This window comes from Anabrus simplex, chromosome 1 (genome assembly GCF_040414725.1).
Source record: "Anabrus simplex isolate iqAnaSimp1 chromosome 1, ASM4041472v1, whole genome shotgun sequence".
Lineage (NCBI taxonomy): Eukaryota > Metazoa > Arthropoda > Insecta > Orthoptera > Tettigoniidae > Anabrus > Anabrus simplex.
The window spans coordinates 1,079,952,874-1,079,972,207 of NC_090265.1; the positions used below are offsets into that span (position 1 = coordinate 1,079,952,874).

The 19,334-nt window shown below is 38.0% G+C and overlaps 1 protein-coding gene across 1 annotated transcript in view; it reads left to right on the plus strand.

Annotated features, from left to right (window-relative positions):
* Cubn (Cubilin) overlaps positions 1-19,334 on the plus strand; it is an 882,604-nt gene that overhangs the window by 63,088 nt on the left and 800,182 nt on the right. The window contains exons 4-5 of the mRNA XM_068225286.1: positions 100-203; positions 9,368-9,515. Coding sequence (XP_068081387.1) covers positions 100-203; positions 9,368-9,515 — 252 coding nt within the window. The remainder of the gene's footprint in view (positions 1-99; positions 204-9,367; positions 9,516-19,334) is intronic.

The following is a 19,334-nucleotide window of genomic DNA, read 5'->3' on the forward strand; positions in this document are numbered from 1 at the left end:
CAAGTTCTGTGTGTGATATTGCAGTCCATTTTCTACAGGCATGAAGCATCTTATCTTCCATACTCAGTATATTCATAACCATTTTAACCTTCTTTGCAGGGAACCTTGTGTGATACAGATGTAAACGAATGTGCTCGCTTTGCTGGCACAGATTTAGGCTGTCAGAATGGAGCTACATGCATTAACAAGCCAGGAACATATGAGTAAGTATATTTTCTTACTTATTTGATTACTGTTTGCATGAAGGAGCTATACAAAATGAATGGAGAGTTGCTATAGTAGCCCCTGTGTACAAAGGAAAGGGTGATAAACATAAAGCCAATAACTACAGACCAGTCAGCTTGACATGTTTTGCATGTAAGCTTTGGGAAAGCATTCTTGCTGATTATATTGGACATGTTTGCAAAATTAATAACTGGTTCGATAGAAGGCATTATCTGATCCTGTAATCATTAAGAGGGTAATTTCCGTAGGTAGTATTTTTGGATCTTTAAGTTTTCTTATACATAAATCATATGACTAAAGAACTGAAATCAGAGATAAGGCTTATTGCAGATGATGTTATACTGCATAGAATAATAAATAAATGTTGTGAGATGGACAGCAGGCAATGGTATGATGATAAACGGGGTTGGAAGTCATGTCATGAGTTTCACTAATAGGAAACATCCTCTCTGTTTTAATTACTGCATTGATGGGGTGAAAGTTCCTTATGGGGATCACTGTATGCACCTAGGTGTTAATATGAGGAAAGATTTTCATTGGGGTAATCACATAAACATGATTGTAAATGAAAGTTACAGATCTCTTCATATGGTTATGAGGGTACTTTTTTTTTTTTTTTTTTTTGCTATTGGCTTTACGTCGCACTGACACAGATAGGTCTTATGGCGACGAAGGGACAGGAAAGGTGTAGGAATGGGAAGGAAGCGGCTGTGGCCTTAGTTTAAGGTACAGCCCCAGCATTTGCCTGGTGTGAAAATGGGAAACCACAGAAAACCATCTTCAGGGCTGCCGACAGTGGGGTTCGAACCTACTATCTCCCGAATACTGGATACTGGCCGCACTTAAGCGACTGCAGCTATCGAGTTCGGTATGAGGGTATTTAGTGGTTGTAGTAAGGATATAAAGGAGAGGGCATATAAGTCTTTGGTAAGACCACATTTACTGTAGAGTATGGTTCCAGTGTATGGGAACCTCACCAGGATTACTTGATTCAAGAACTGGAAAAATTCCAAAGGAAAGCTGCTCAATTTGTTCTGGATGATTTCAAACAAAAGTAGTATTATGAAAATGTTGCTAGGTTTGGGCTGGGACTAGGGAGAAAGGAGATGAGCTGCTTGACTAAGCAATATGTTCTGAGCTGTCAGTGGAGAGATGGCATGGAAGGACATTAGTAGACGAATAAGTCTGAGTGGTGTTTTTAAAAGTAGGAAAGATCGTGATAAAATAAAGTTGGAATTCAAGAGGACACATATTTATTAATGGGAAGAGGAGTTAAAGATTGAAATAATTCACCGAGTGAGATGACTGATAAATTTCCAAATTCTTTGAAATTATTTAAGAAAAGTCTAGGTAAACAACTGATAGGGAATCTACCACCTGGGCGACTGCCCTAAATGCAGGTGAGTGGAGATTGATTGATTTTTTCAGGAAGTAAGTATTCCTATCATTCATTCTTTTGTTAACACTTTTTATAATGACCACTAACACCTCTGTGTGAGTAGGCACAAAAAGGCTACTCTGTGTCAGTTCAACAGTTTCTACTCATTTATGATGGAAGATCAAATATAAACAGGATTTTATTTTTCATTTAAATTAATTTATTGAAAAACACAAGGCAATTACAATTTATTTTTCCACATAGTTTCCTGCTTTGGAAATGCATTTGTCCCAGTGTATGGGCAGATTTTTGATGCCATCATCATAAAAAGAATAGGGTTGTGTCACCAGCCAGTTGCGCATGAAGTTTTCCACACTCTCATCATCTTCAAATCGTTGCCCTCTTAGAGCTTCTTTAAGCGGTCCGGACAAATGGAAATCGCAAGGTGATAAGTCTGGGCTGTAAAGAGGATGATCAAGTGTAGTCCAGTGCATTTCCTATAGCTTGTAGACAGTTAGAGCTGCAGTATGGGGCCTTGCATTGTCGTGGAGGAGAATGACCTGTAGAATCGGTTGGTCTTATATTTTGCGGCGATATGCAACCCTTGCCTTGTTCAACAGCTTGCAGTAGTAATCAGCATTGATTGTGCGTCACTCATGCAAAAAAACCAATCAGCAAAATGCCTCGCCAATCAAAAAAGAACGGTTGCAAGAACCTTGCCAGCTGGCAGTCGAGTCTTGGCTTTCACTGGTGCTGCCTCCCCTTTCCTCCACCACTCTTTTACTGGCTTGTTTGGATTCGGGAGTGTAGTGGTGGACCCATGTTTTGTTGCAGGTCATGATCCGACTCAAAAATTCATCACCTTCTTCCGCAAACCTTGCTGTAAGCCTCTGACAGACCTCTAAACATCTCAACTTCAGATTTTTGGTGAAAAGGCGAGGTTCCCATCTGGAACACACTTTACGGAACTGTAGGTTGTTTGTGATGACTGCTTGACAGCTCCCGTAACTGATTCCGACTTGTTCTGCAATTTCTACTACTGTCAGCTGTCGATCGTCATGAATAATGTCTTTAACCGCACAAATGTTTTCATCTGTAATGCTGGTCCAAAGATGGTGATCGTGTTGCTGATTTTCCACACGTTCTCGTCCTTCCTTGATTTTTTTATGACAGGCAAACACAAGTGTCCTTGACAGTGTTTGATCACCGAACTGTGCAGTCAATCTCTGGCAAATTTCCACCGCTGTAATTCCTTCACGCGCAAGAAATTTTATAATTATGTATTGCGCCATGGACGGGTGCACCTGTTGCTCGGACATCGTGAGTGTTACTGATGAAACGGCGGAAAATATCTATCAGCATGCTCTCCCCACTCCTAACGGTCCCGCCTAAGCATAGCAGAAGCGCGGTTCTAGTCCTACCAACTGTTGATGTTCAGGAGCAAAAATCCTGTTTATATTTGTTTGACCTTCGTATGTATGCATGTATGTAGGCCTCAGCAGTTTGATATGGTAAGGCACTATAACCCAGCACTTCTCTTAGCTTTGCATGTCACTGAGGTGTATTTCTCCATGGAGAATTACAGTTTTCATGTGTGATGCTGTTCAACCTTACTTACATCCATCTTGGAGCATGGTCAGTAGCACATTAACTTGCAATGTTACACAGCCACCAGTGCAGTCATTGGCATTCAGTAGAGAGTGAGACAGGACCTACTGGACCTACCACCTTCTCATATGTTCGGAAAATATAGCACAGTTGCCATGACTTGTAAAATGATCTCCGTATGTGAGTGAGTTGTGTAATTCAAATCCAGTATAAACCAAATCAATTATTTATGGACACTAACTTGATCATAAATTTGTATTGATATGTAGAATATATGTACCATTCAGTCTCATAATTTTGTTACTTTTAAATGATTAAAATGCACCTCAATATTGCAGGGTGATGAGTTCAAAAAACTGGCAGAAACAATAGATCTTATACACACAGAAATAGGGTACCTTTAGAAGTTGTTACTGCTTACAAGATATGGAATAAAATGCCAGAACTAGGTTTTGTAATAAGCAAAACATCTCTTTATCAACAAGATCTGATAAATATAGCCTATTTGTGACCCATTTTGTAAATTATTAACTTCTATACAATGTTTTTGATGGAAAAGTTTGACAAACATTATGTATTTAACTTTTTCCTCTAAATAATAACTCTTTACACATATCTATTTGGCCATAGATCACATACAGTAACATAGTGCTGGTACTTAGCGTTTACTCATTATTAACACTGTGTGTATCACTACTGCGTCTAATGGGTAGAAGTTATGCACAAGTATTTTGTGCATAATAAATCAATGATTCGTTAGCTCCTGTACCCAGACACAATTTAGTGCTAGTAATCAGAAGTACATTCCAGTGGCCTTCAAATACATAAATTTACAATGTTGTTGCTTTATTTTAAGATATTATGCAGTTGCCATGACTTGTGAAATGACCCTTATACATACAGGAATAAAAGGCAAAGATACATACAAGCCACAAGTCATGTGATTGATGCCAAAAGAACATATGTAAGTAAGTAAGTAAGTAAGTAAGTAAGTAAGTAAGTAATTCATCTTTATTCGTGGCGAAGTTAGGGCTCTAGGCCCTCTCTTACACTTAACCACAATATTTAAAATGATTAACGTACATATAATATTTAAATACAACAGATCTTTTAAAATAATATGGTACTAATAGAAAATTTGGAGATTGTAATAAAAAACTATTATAGAATGTACAACACTACAATCTAAGTGTACATGATAATAAATATAAAACTAACACTAGTGATAATAAGAGATGGAAACACAGAAAAAAAAACCTATAACTAGCAAATATATTTCTAATTTTTATGAATATATGCTCATTCACGCACTCATTCACACTACACACATCGAAAAGTCAGCTAGAGGTATTCAGAAAGTGATTTCAGCAATCCATCTTAAATCTCCTACGAGAACACAAATCCCTAATGGTAGCAGGTAGGGTATTCCACAGCCTCGCGGCAGTGACTACAAAGGAGCGGTTGTAGGTCCTGGAGTGACTGAGAGATATTGTTAAACAGGAGCCAGATCGTGTATCGTGGTTATGATAGGAGGAGAGGTAATTAAATTTTGAAGAGAGATAATTCGGTACACCTGTGTTTAGAACTCCTTGCAGAAGAGACAACATGTGGAGACTGCGATGCTCATGAACACAAAGCCATGACAACTCCCTGTAATAAGGTGAAATGTGAGAACCATATCGCAGCTTAAATATGAATCGAATACAGGTGTTTAAACTCCGTTCAAGCATCTTGTTACTGTCTTGAGATATGTCCATAAGTACAGTGTCGCAGTAGTCTAGAATTGGTAAGATTAGGGATTTTACCAGTTGTATTTTAAGATTTTTTGGAAATATAGTAGAGTAGCGTTTGAGAGGAAAAAGGGATTTCTGCACTTTACAGCATGTATTTGTCACTTGTTCAGTCCAGTTGAGGGTCTCAGTCATTATAACGCCTAAGTTTCTTACTGACGTACAATAGGGCACGACAATGTTATTTAAAATAATTGGGGGTACATGTCTACTTTTTAACAAGTTGAGGTTTATTTTGGTACCAAATATAATAGCCTGAGTTTTGTTAGGATTTATTAACAAGCTGTTATTTTTTGCATAGTCATTCAGTCGTCGTAAGTCATAATTTACTCTGTCAATGGCTACATCTATGTCTTGTGGATATGAGTGATAATAAATCTGAAGATCATCTGCATAGATATGGTACTTGCTATATTTCAATGCGTCCCCTATGTCGTTCACACTAACAACAAATAAAAGTGGGCCCAAAACCGACCCCTGCGAGACACCTATTGATTTGTTGTGCCATCCTGAGTACATTGTTCCTACTGATACTCGTTGCCGACGGTCAGTGAGGTAGGAGCTAAAAAATTTAAGAGATGTCATATTAAAGTTGAGACTACGGAGTTTCAGCAATAGTAACCCAGGGCTAACTGTATCAAAGGCGCTGCTTAGGTCTAGTAGTGTTGCTACAGTCACATATCGTTGGTCTATCGCTTGTCTGATGTCGTCCATAACTCGCAGTAATGCTGTCGCGGTACTATGTCCTTTTTTAAAGCCGGATTGAAAAGGGTCAAGGAGGGAATTTTGGGTCAGGTATACAGTGATTTGTGCATGAATCAGACGTTCGAGTGCTCTTGCGAGGGGTGGCAGGATGGACACAGGGCGGTAATCTGATGGAGAATCCAAGGTATTGTTTTTCGGGATAGGCCTTATTAGTGCGTCTTTCCAAACGTTAGGGAATACTCCATTGGTCAGGCAGTAGTTGAATATGTGAGTCAGTATTGGTAGTACAGCCCCGATGATGTTTTTAATTAATTTTATAGAGATACCGTCATTACCTGTCGCATCGGAAGTGATAGAGTACAGCACATGTTTAACATCATTTGCGCTAACGGTGTGGAAAGAGAACTGGTCGCACTCGGAAGAGCGTGCTAAGTTTGTGGGATTAGCTGGTAATGGAACTGGTCCGACTTTAGGCTGAGAAAAGTAATCATTTAAGGTATCTAGAGATATGGTGGGAATGTGCTCTTCTACGGCTTTGCCTATGCCCAGAGATCGTAACTTCTTCCAGGTTTGGTTTAAATTATTATTTCCCGCTAACTGTTAAAAGTAGCGGCATTTACTGTTTCTAATTAGCTGTTTAACTTTGTTTCTAAGTATCCTGTATTGCTCAAAGTCATCTTTGTCACGTGTTCGTCTGAATTGTCTGTACCAACGGTCACGGCTGACCATAACAGATCTTATCTCGGTCGTCAGCCAGGGAGAAGGGGGGCGGGTAAATCTTACCTGCCTCTCCGGAGCATGTTTGTCATACAAGTTCAGCACTAATGAGTTGAATCTGTTGACTTTTGAGTCAATGTCATGAAAATTACGTATGTCATCCCACGGTAAGTTATATGCGTCATTACGTAGGTCATCTAATTCAATATGTTTTATGTCTCTTAAAATAACGTAGCGTGCTTTATACTTTGGTCCTCGGATAGAGTAACATAAGTACAATAAGTCGTGAGTTGAAATCCCAGGAGCTGGGATCTGTCCATGCTTAACGACTTTCTGGGGTTGATTTGAAATTATAAGGTCAATTAAAGTGTGAGTCGAGTGGTCAGGGTAGTAGACATGATTCGTAGCGTTAAGTGGTAGGATTTCCATGTTCAGAGCATGGAATATGTGACACAACTTATCCGATTCACTAGTTTGTTTTAACAAGTCAGTATTAAAATCCCCCATGACTATGACATCTTCGTAGACCGAGATAAGATCAGTTAAAGCTGCTTCGAATTCCCCCATTTGTCTAATATTAGGTGGCTTATATACAATTCCTATTAATATTTTCTTATTACAGTCGAGTTCAACAAACATATACTCAGGTCGCAGGGGAAGGCTTGGGTCTGAGGTGCAGATAATCTTGCATTTTAAATCATTCCTGTAGTAAAAGGCTACTCCACCACCTCGTCTGTCAGTACGGTCATGTCGTAAGAGCGAGTATCCATCGAGATTTACAGCACATGACGGCAAATCTCCACATAACCAGCTTTCGGATATGCCAATACAATGCACCGTATTATTTTCGAAAATTGCCTGTAGTTCTTCTAGGTGAGCTGCAATGGATAGTGAATTTAGGTGACAACACGAGAGAGCTCTCGGGTGATTCATCAGCTGTCACCTCAGAATGGATCCCGTTGCTTCAGAGTATGGGAGGGGTGAGGGTTGAGTTAAGAGGGGAGGTGAGGAATGCGGGTCATTGACACAAGGGATAGATTCGTCTACCAACATAACAGGAAAACTAATAGTAGGTACATGAAATAAGATGAGCTTACCTGAGAACAGCACTGAATACATCCACTGACTATTACATACACACACTCACTCACACACAAACGTAAACTACTGAAAACACACATAATAAAATTTAACAGTCCACTCGTTCATCCTACACAGCTAAGGCATTTAGTTGCGCAATCGTGCATATTTGAAACTTTGTGTTATCTTTCAAAACACATATTCTCCCGTCCTGAGTCCAACAGTTTCTTGGTCCCCAAAAGTCCCTAGCACGATTTAATATACTTTTCCTCACACTTGTGAGGGACTCTGTGATAAGACGTCCACTCCCCTTCAGTGCACACTTGGCTCGCCACACACGATCACGATCATGATAGCGCAGGAATTTAATTATAATCGGGCGATTTCCTTGCACAACCACTTGTGCAGATGTCTGGCTTCGGCGCCCCAGCCGGTGACAGCGGTCGACGTCACTCATTGAGAGCTCAATCGAAAATTTAGTTTTTATTATATCCAAAGACTACATCTTCAGACGGTTCTTCCGGGACGCCGTGTAGCAGTAGGCAATTTCGGCGACTATATTGCTCTGCCTCATCTAATGCCTCATCCTGTTTCTGAATTTTATCCTCTATCGCGCTTAGTTGTTTCTTCAGGTCACCAATTGCAGTTGTTACTTGTGACTTGAATGCCTGGAATTCGCCGTCCAGCGTTTGAAGTACAGTCGGAGGGTTGGCAGCACTTACAGCGGAGTCCAAGTGAGCTTGAAAGTCTTTCATCACTTCTTCAAATTCACTTATTTTCCTAGTTGCTTCTTTCAAAGCCATGACGGGAGTGTAGAACTGACGCTTGTCAATTTATGTTCCACAACTATGCACAGATTAAACGCTTTCTGCAACTTATTATGCGAATCGAGTAGGATGTTTACGGAGCGAAAATTACTCACTCGTCACACTAGTCGCCATCTCTACTGCTCTTTAGTAAAAATATGCATGTATCTTTTTCTCACACTAGTGAAAAGAACATTCTTTGGTTATTTGGTACATACAGGATTTGAAAATCTCAACTTGTACACATACATGATAAAAGACAAGGTCACATACAAGCCGCAACTCACAAGCAATATTGTTACTAACAAAGCTGATGAAAGACAAGGTTGCAAACAAGTCACAAGCAATGTATAATTTCCAATACAAAATACATTTCTTTTGTAGAGGTATGCACATATCTTTTTCTCATGATGCTAATAAAATAAACATTTTTTGGTTATTAGATTTACACAGACTTTGAACTTATCAACTTGCACACATAAATTACTGTACATGATAAAAGGCAAGGTGACACAGAAACCAAAAATTACAAGCAGTTTTTGCCTACAGAGTATGGACTCATATAGAGGTATGCTTGTGTCTTTTTCTCACACTACTAAACATAACTTTCATCCAGGAGATAGTGGGTTTGAATCCCAATGTCGGCAGCCCTGAAGATAGTTTTCCATGGTTTCCCATTTTCACACCAGGCAAATGCTGGGGTTGTACCTTAATTAAGGCCACGGCTGCTTTCTTCCAACTCCTAGGCCTTTCCTATCCCACCGTCGCCATAAGACCTATCTGTGTCGGTGCGACGTAAAACCACTAGCAAAGAAAAAAAAAAAAAAAAACAACCTAAACATAACATTGAACTCTTAATGGGAAAGTTGGGGAGAGTCAGGCATAATGTACTACTGCAAGTATTCCTATCCTTCATCTGCAGTTGTCTAACCATATTATTTGCATACATTATGCTTAGTCCTAGTGGCAGCCTTGATCACTTTTAGGAAGCTAGTAAAATAAAAAATAATTATAAGTTTTGGGATATAACCTAGCTCTCTGTGGATGTCTTGTTCCAGATGTTCCTGTGCTACTGGATGGTTTGGTATTCATTGTACTCAGACATCAAATGCCTGCACCAGTTCTGCATCTCGAGATCTCTGTGGTCATGGCCTATGTATAACTCAACCAAATTCTCGCCTAGGTTTTTCATGTATCTGTGAACAGGTATGAGAAATTCTGTGAACTATAATATTTTGTATAGCCAGTTAAAGCCTGCCACTTCATTTATCATCCATGAGTTTTATAGATATGTCAATATGGCAATTTGCATCAACTTTCCAAACTCTAATAGTAGCACTCCCTTTCATGAAACATAGAAGATGATCAGCATAAGGAATCTACTGTGTCACTGTACATGTTCATTGCTGTGGATGAATTGTTTCTGAAAAACCTCTTAGTTAGAAGTCTAGAAATTTTGGCATGTAATCTTTAAGCAATAAGTGATAACAAACATACTGTAGCAATGAGATAAATTCCATTAATCATACCTTGAGAAGATGGGAAAAGACAGTACATGAAGTAAACAAGATCACTAATAAAATTAATTTAGGCTAACTAAATCTATTTTAATTATTCCTGGAGTTTTATATGTGGCACTCTTAATGCATCACATACAGTGAAGTATACTTACCATGTCCTCATTGTAATGGAGCACCTTATGAAGGAACCTACTGCATATTTTGGGACTTGCCTCTAATAATTCCAGGTGAGAAAACACACTTTTTCTGCTCAGGCAGTGATGTTTCTTGGTAGGAAGGTTCATATAAGACTTATATATAGGGTTGCCATATGTCACGGTTTTCACAAACAAGCCATGATATTTTAGGCTGAGAAGACAAAAGTTTGTGATATTTTATTGATTTGTTTAGAAGTTTTAGAACTCAACATCAGGTAATTTAAATTTGCCACCAAATTTCTGAAAATGATAATTAATTTTGTTTTTGTTTTTGCTAGTTGCTTTACGTCGCACCGACACAGATAGGTCTTATGGCGACGATGGGACAGGAAAGGGCTAGGAGTGGGAAGAAGGAAGCGGCCGTGGTGTTAATTAAGGTATAGCCCCAGCATTTGCCGGGTGTGAAAATGGAAAACCACGGAAAACCATTTTCAGGGCTGCCGACAGTGGGATTCGAACCTACTATCTCCTGAATACTGGATACTGGCTGCACTTAAGCGACTGCAGCTATCGAGCTCGGTTAAAAAAAAAAAAAAAATTGACCATGAATATATACGTTATTCTTTGCTATCACTGCAGTGATATTTGAGTGACCAGTCACCTCCGGTGTTATATGATAGTGGATACTGTCTGAGAAGTACGAGTGGTATACAGATGCTTAGTGCATTATAAGTGTACATTTTTTTTGGAATGCATTTTCTTGACATAAAATGAAGTTGATCCAGATGTACTAACATTATTTTCTTATGACAAACGCTTCCTTATATTGGATGTACTTATAGATAAACTAGCAATTACCCGTGGCTTCGCTCGCATGGATTTCTTCATTTGATAAAAGTAATCGTTCCTCGGCATTGTACTAAGACATTATCTGAAAATTCCTAAAGTTTAAAAATTCACCCTTAAATTGAGTTACATTTACTCCAAGAATTCTATGTAAACTTCATTTGTGGTATTACCTTTTGGGGCTACCATGCGACATAGAACTGTACATGTGAGAAACAGTCTTCTCTTAAGTTGAAAAAAATAAATACATGTTTCTTTATTTTTAAATACTTATTCCCACATCTGTAACATCTTCAGTTTTTGAGATATACATAAGTATCCCCATAAAAAGAATTCAACCCCTTGATCAGTCCTTCCCCCATCCTCACCCCCATCTAAATGTACTTTCCGAAAACAAAAATACATGTTTCTTTATTTTCAAAGGAGATTCCAAATACCAATTTTCACGTCTGTAACATCTTCAGTTTCTAAGATTTAAGTATCCTCATAAAAATAATTAAACTATTTTTCACTTCTTTTCACCCCCTGTTAAGTGCCTTCTCCGAAAACAAAAAGTTAAAGGTTCCTGTATTTGTAAAGGATTTTCCAAATTCCAAGTTTCTTGTCCCTAACATGTTAAGTTTTTGACATATAATGTAAATGAAGTAGCGTATGGCTTTTAGTGCTGGGAGTGTCCGAGGACATGTTCGGCTCGCCAGGTGCAGGTCTTTTGATTTGACGTCCGTAGGCGACCTGCGCGTCGTGATGAGGATGAAAAGATGATGAAGATGATACATACAGCTAGCCCCCATGCCAGCGAAATTAACCAATTATAGTTAAAATTCCCGACCCTGACAGGAATTGAACCCAGGACCCTGGTGACCAAAGGCTAGCACGCTAACCATTTAGCCATGGAGCCGGACCCATATAATGTAGATATATCAGTACTCATTTTAAAAATTCACCCGCTTTTCCAATTCTTTTCAGCCCCTTAACTGGGTTTTCTGAAAACAAAAAAAAATAAATGATTCATTATTTTTAAAGGAGATTCCAAATACCAGTTTTCATGCCTGTATGTCTGTAACACCTTCAGTTTTTGAGGTAAATATATACGCATAAGAATAATTTAACTTATTATTATTATTCTTATTCTTCTTTCCACCCCTCTCCCGCCTTAAATGGACTTTCCGAAAACAGCAATATGCCGTACATGTTTCTTTATTTTGAAAGGAAATTCAAAATACCAACTTTCACGTCTGTAACAGCTTCAGTTTTAAAGAAAAAGTATCCGCATAGACATATTTCAACTCCTTATATACTTATTTTCAACCCCACACCCCTTAGGTCAATTTTCTGAAAGAACAAATGCATGTTTCTTCATTTTTAAAGGAGAATCCAAATACTAATTTTTACGTCTGTAACATCTTCAGTTTTTGAGATATAAGTATACTCATAAAAGTAATTCAACTCCTTTTTCACCTCCCTTCCTACCCGTTAAGTTGATTCACCCCTCCCCAAATGTGCATGCTTCTTTATTTTTAAAGGAGATTCCAAATATCAATTTTCACATCTTTAACATCTTTAGTTTTTGAAATATAAGTATCCTCACACAAAGAATTCAACTAATTTTTCAATTCATTCATCCCCCTTAAGTGGATTTTCCGAAGTCAAAAGAACACGTGTTTCTTTAGTTTGAAAGAATATTCCACAAACAAATGTTCATGCCGCTAACATCTTCGGTTTTTGAGATAAAAAAGAATAAAAAGAATTCAACTCCTTTTTCACCCCCAGCCCATTAAATTGATCCCTCCCCTCCAAAAAATGTGTGTTTCTTTATTTTTTAAGGTGATTCCAAATACAAATTTTCACGTGTGAAAGTTTTTGAGATATAAGTTTCTCCATAAAAAGAATTAAACTTTTTCACTTCCTTTCACCCCCCCCCCCCCCCCCAAGTGAATTTTCCGAAAACCAGAAAAACTTGTTTCTTTATTTATAAAGGAGCTTCCAAAAGCCAGTTATCATGACTGTAACATCTTCAGTTTTGAGATATATGTATCTTCATAAAAAGGAATTAATCTCCTTTTTCACCTCCCGCTCCCCCAAGTTGATTCCCTCCAGCCAAAATGTGTATTTCTTTATTTTTAAAGGAGATTCCAAATACTAATTTTCACATCTGTAACATCTTTAGTTTTTGAGAGATAAATATCCTCATACCAGTACAAAGTATTAAACTAATTTTTCAATTAATTGGCCCCCCCTTAAGTGGATTTTCCAAAGATTATGTGTTTCTTTACTGTGAAAGAACATTCAAAACAAACATTTTTCATATCTAACATCTTCAGTTTTTGAAATATAAGTATCCTCATGAAAATAATTCAACTCTTTTTTAACTCCAACCCCGCACCTTAAGTTGGTCTCCCCCCACCCAAAAAAATGCGTGTTTCTTTATTTTTAAAGGAGATTCCAAATACCAATTTCCACATATGTTACCTGCAGTTTGGAGATATAAGTTTCTCCAGAAAAAGAATTCAATTTTTTCACTTCCTTTCACACTCCCCATTCAAGTGAATTTTCCAAAAACAAACAGTACCCGTTTCTTTAAAAGAGCTTTCAAATACCAATTATCATGACTGTAACATCTTCAGTTTTTGAGATATATGTATCCTCGTAAAAGGAATTCATCTCTGTTTTCATCCTCCCCACTACAAGTTCATTCCCCCACCAAATGCATGTTTCTTTATTTTTAAAGGAGATTCCAAATACCAGTTTTCACGTTTTAGATTTTTTGGTATATATACAGGTACATTCTCATAGAAGCAATTCAACTAATTTTTCAATTCTTTCACCCCCCACCCCCCCATTAAGGGTTTCTTTCCGAAAACCAAAGAATACCTTTTTCCTTATTTCAAAGGAGATTCGAAATACCAATTTTCACATCTGCAACATGTTGACTTTTTGAGATATACTGTAGATACGCTAATTTTAAAAAAAATTCCCCTTTTTCAGTTTCTCTTAAGTGGATTTTCCAAAAAAAAAAAAAAGTTTCTTTACATTTACAGGAAATTCCAAATACCAGTTTTCAAATCTGTAATATGTTACATGTCTGAAATACTTTGCAGATATAGTCTTTTTTTAAAATTCACCCCGTTTGTCACTCCTGTTCACCCCCTATTCATCGGATTATCAAAAAACACAAAAATACGTGTATGTTTATTTTCAAAGGAGATTCCAAATTTCAGTTTTCATGTCTGTAACATCTTCAGTTTGTGAGATATAAGTCTCCTCATAAAAGATGTTCAAGACCTTTTCCTCCTTTTTTCACCCGCCTTAATGGGATTTTACGAAAACAAAAAAATTAATGTTTCTTTATTTTTAAAGGAGATTTCAAATACCAATTTTTACATCTGTAAACTTTTAAGTTTTTGAGATATAGATGTCCTCATTTTAAAAATTCAACCCCCTTTTCACCCCTTTAGTGATAGAATATCCAAAAATCCTCCCTTAGCGAGCACCTACATGTTAATATGAATGTATTCCCAAAATTTCATTTCTTTTTGTCCAGTAGTTTTGGCTCGGCAGTGATGAATCAGTCAGTCAGTCATTCAGTCAGTCATTCGGTCAGTCCGTCCGTCAGTCGGTCGGTCGGTCAGTACAAGTTATTTTATATATATAGATGATATACTGGTTTTGGACTCTTAAGTTGTGACCATGACCTGGTTTTGGACTTTCGGGTTGTGACAACTGTAACTATATATCATTTGACTCATAGTTGAATTTGTATATAGTTGTTTATGCACTTGAATGCCTGCCTGCTAGCTCCTCATTATCTGAAACTGCTTGTGTGAATCATTCACTAGTAATATATCTTATATTTTTAAATATTGCTAAATTTGTGGGTTATGATAACAGTTTCTACTACAGCATCCCTATATGCCACCCATTCTCTTTCTATATCCCGATCCTGCTTACTGTCCACTGTTCGGACCTTCTCACTAATCATATCCATGTACTTCTGTCCAATTTCCTCGTCCTGGAGATTTTCTACCCTTATTCGTTTGCAGACAGATTTTACTTTCTCTGTCCCTGGCCTAGATATACTTAGTTCACTGCAGATCAGATAGTGTTCTCTATCATCGAAAAATCCCTGGAAAGCCCATACATTCCTAACAGATTTCCTGAATTCGAAGTTAGTTAAGATATAGTCTATTATGGATCTGGTACCCCTACCCTCCCATGTGCAGCGGTGAATAGCCTTATGCTTGAAGAATGTATTCGTAACTGCTAAACCCCGTACTAGCACAGAAGTCCTGCAAATGCTTCCCATTCCTATTAGCTTCCATATCTTCCCCAAATTTACCAGTCACCCTTTTGTATCCTTCAGTTCGATTTATAACTCTTGCATTGAAATTGCACATTAGCACTATCCTATCCTTAATGTTGACCCTGACTACAATGTCACTCAAAGACTTTCATAAAACTTGTCAAATTCATCTCCAGCTGCACCCTCACATGGTGAATACACTGAGACAATTCTCATCCTAATTCCTCCAACTGCCAAATCTTCCCACATCATTCGCTCATTTACATGCCTAACAGAAACTATGTTGTGTGCTATAGTATTTCTGATGAAAAGCTGTACCCCGCACTCTGTCCTTCCCTTTTTAACACTTGTCAAGAACACTTTACAATCATTTATCTCTTCCTCGTTATCTCCCCTTACCCGAATATCACTTACTCCTACATCTAACTGTGTCCTCTTTGCTGACTCTGCCAGTTCTACTTTCTTTCTTCCATAAACCCCATTAATATTGATAGCTCCCCATTGAGTTCCATTTCATTCGCCAAGTTCTTTCCAAGGAGTCCCTCGCCTGTCAAATGGGAGCGGGACTCCGTTACTGCCATAGGTCCAAGTCTTGCTTAACATGTTCTGAGCTGGTAAATTCTTGAAGCAGAATGCTACCCTACTTACACATAATCCAAGTGAGGATCTCTCCTCTAACGGGTTAGGGACGACTGGTGCATTGTATAGCCCTAACCGCCGTAGCACAAGGAGGGCCATGACTCAGAATATGTCCGAGATGCCCACTCCCATTCCGTAGCAACTGGTATCACAACTCTTAAGACTACTTACTAGGCCACTCAGCCGTTGCCCATGGTTCACGAACTAGGACATGACTACAGTAACCCACATCATGATTGAGTGAGTGATGAGTGATTGAGAAAATTTCATTTACTCAATCTTTCCACCATTTCTCATTCATTACCGTGGTATAGTTCAGGTTTTACTTTGTAATGTTATATTACTTGTATTTTTAAATGAGCCTGTGGATTTTCACATATCTTGAGTGTAATTTCCTCTCTACCTAATTCATGTTTTCTGCATTTTCAGTAACATTGTCTCTGATTCCTATTGCTCTATCTCATTTCTTTCTCTTCTTGTCCTCACTTCTCTCTACACTGATCTTCTCTTCCCATTTTTCAATCTTATTTTTTGTATCAAGCTATTTTTGCACATCTTCTCATCCTTTTGGCAAATTACTATTTAACCATATGTTGCATACAAGAGAACCCGTACCACTTTCAGAGACACACGATTTGCTGCTGTTTTCTTTGTAAGCTATTATTACGATGGGGTTGCCACACCCAAAAGATATGTTATACCTATTACAGGGCTTTAGTGTAGTTATGCTATAGAGACATCCTTTGTACGTGCTCGTAACTTCAAAAACAGACACTACTTCGTTGATTTCAGTGTTATTTCCTGTACTGAAAGGCCATCATCCCCATCTGGAGGCTGGGAAGTATATGATGACATTTATTGATTTAGAAAAGTCCCTTAGTAGTGTCCCCAGAGAAAATGTTGGGGATATTCTGGTGCAGAAAGTTACTGGAAAACAAACAATAAACATGGTAGAAGCAATGCATTTTAAATCACACAGTTAAGTCACAATCCAAGTAGGCAGATCAGGATGATTTGAAAGTGAAACCAGTCTGGGACGGGGGAGTGTAATGGCACCTTTGTTATTTACTTTTGGGAGATAATGTTACAGGGTAAGAAAAGGCAACATGCACAGGTAAAATATTATACTATTTGTACTATTTTCCTGTTATGAAAAGGGAAATGAATCATGGATGTAAATAGAAAGGATTGATGATTATACTGACTAAAAAGAAAAAAAAGGAAGATAAAATATGATGATGCTGATGATGATGATGATGTCTAACCCTTGTTCTGTTTTCCAACCCCCTGATGTCAACCTCATCAGAGGAGTTAATGAGATAAAATGAATGATGTGATATTATGATAGTAGGAAGGGAGAAGGTGAAATCCAGTGTCGGCACATAGCATACTCCTGTCGAATAGCACCAAGGAAACTGCTCACGTCATATATTCTCTCTCCATGTGAGCACTGCGGAAAGGTTTGGAACAATCCAGGCTTTTGGCATGCAGTCTAGTGATTAGAAATAGTATGCCACCAGCTCCCCTACACTGCCAGCCAACATTCTGAAGGTGAACATTTTCATCATCATCATCATCATCATCATCAACAACAACAACAACAACAACAACAACAACAACAACAACAACAACAACAACAACAACAACAACAACAACAGCAACAACAACAACAACAACAACAACAACACAGATAGAACATTTTTATCATGATTTAATGCCTGAGCGATGACCTCTTTCATGAATTAGTATTATTGGAATCATAATTACCTACTATTTTTTCATTGTTTTAAGACATATGATTAATATACATCATAGTTTATCTTTTCTTATACTGTAAATTGCTCATAACTTCCAGTTTGACAAATTTGTGTTTGTTGCCTTTCACATTAATATTAATAAATTTGAAGCTGAATTTTAGTAACAACTAGCTGATGTACTCGTGCTTCGCTACGGAATTCTACATTGTATACAGAATTCTAGGTTAGGTAGTGTACACCTTGTGAGCAATATTGTATTAAATTGCATAGCTCTTAACGTTACCCTAGAAACGCAACTGGGAAGTCACCAAACGTCTTTTCTCATATGAAGAGTGGGTTGCCTACCTTCAGTCACAATCAGGTTGGGGAGTTTTCATTATAATGGCAGGCACTCACTCTCCACCTGCCTTTTTGCATCCTCAGAAAGGCTGTCTTAGTGGTTTTCCCAACTGAAATGAACAAAGGTCATCACAATGACGTCAGTAGGAATGGTGCGATTAAAATCAATGCTTTCATATGAAATACTCCATCAAATGAAAAACCACACATTTTCTCACTTTTAACCAACAGTACTACGCTGCCGATCTAACATCCCAAAGTTCAGAGCTAGAATGACCAAGCCGCAGACAGCCGTGATCCGTCAACACTCTTCGTCTTTTTTTCGGCCGGGGGGTGGGGGGTCGAATAGTGGAGAGTCCCAGGGTAAAAACTGTGCCCTTTTACAAATCTGTTTTCTAGGAGTACCCGATGCGTCGGAAAATCTCAATTCACTACGGTACACTGGCTGCGGAAAAATCTGACTTTGAGGCAAATTTTTCCTCCAAGCCAGAAAAGAAACCTCCTCTTCACCGCTAATTTAATGAAAGTGAAGAGGAAGAAGCTTTACTTAGGAAACAGCTCTTTTCAGGGTTGAATTTTGAGTTACCGTATTTAGTGAATTGTGGTGCTATAATTTGGAATAGGCCCGAATTGTAATTCTAGACCAGGTCATACTACTACTATGTGAGCTTGTACCTTAAGCTCATTCAAAACAGTGCGTCAGAGTAGGGATCGAATAGCTGGAGTACTATGATGAACCAGTGTGTCACGTACCAGCAGTATCAGAACATGTATGAACCAAAGGAATGGCATGCTAAAGAAGAAAGTTTTCTAACTCCCCAGCTATTTCCTGCCAGTATTCAGTCAGGCTGTTGTACTCAGTACGCAGCAGTAGTCCCATCTTATCAGAGTTGAGTGGCAGCATAAGAGACAAAGAACATCACAACAACAAACAATGGTCAATGTAATGTTATTGTTGATCAATATTACCAGTATGTGCTTTTGATATTGTAGGCCTTCTCATTTAGTTTTCTTCCAACTCTGAAATAGCACTCTTATCATAGTCGGTATGGTGAAACTGAATAAAACATAAATGATCGTACATTGTACTCTCTATAACTTTTGTTATGTAGTACTTTTCGATAGGACCAATAACGTAGGTATTTAAAAATTAAATTGTCAGCGCCTTCCTCTAAACTACGATTTCATCCAGGGTGAATAACATTTTTTATAGCTTAGACTGTAGTTTCTTATTTCCCGACTCTATATACCAATTTTCATTAAATTCTGTTAACCCATTTTCTCGTGGCTTGGCATTGATATAGATTCACCAACAAAGATACAAATTCACGAATATCTGTGTTACCATAGACTGTATGGTAAAAATGAATAAGACATGAATGATTGGAAATTTAATTCTATATAACTTTAGTTATGCGGTATTTGTCGATACTGTAGGACCGCTAATAATATAAATATTTGAGAATTCAATTTTAGGCCTTCCCCTA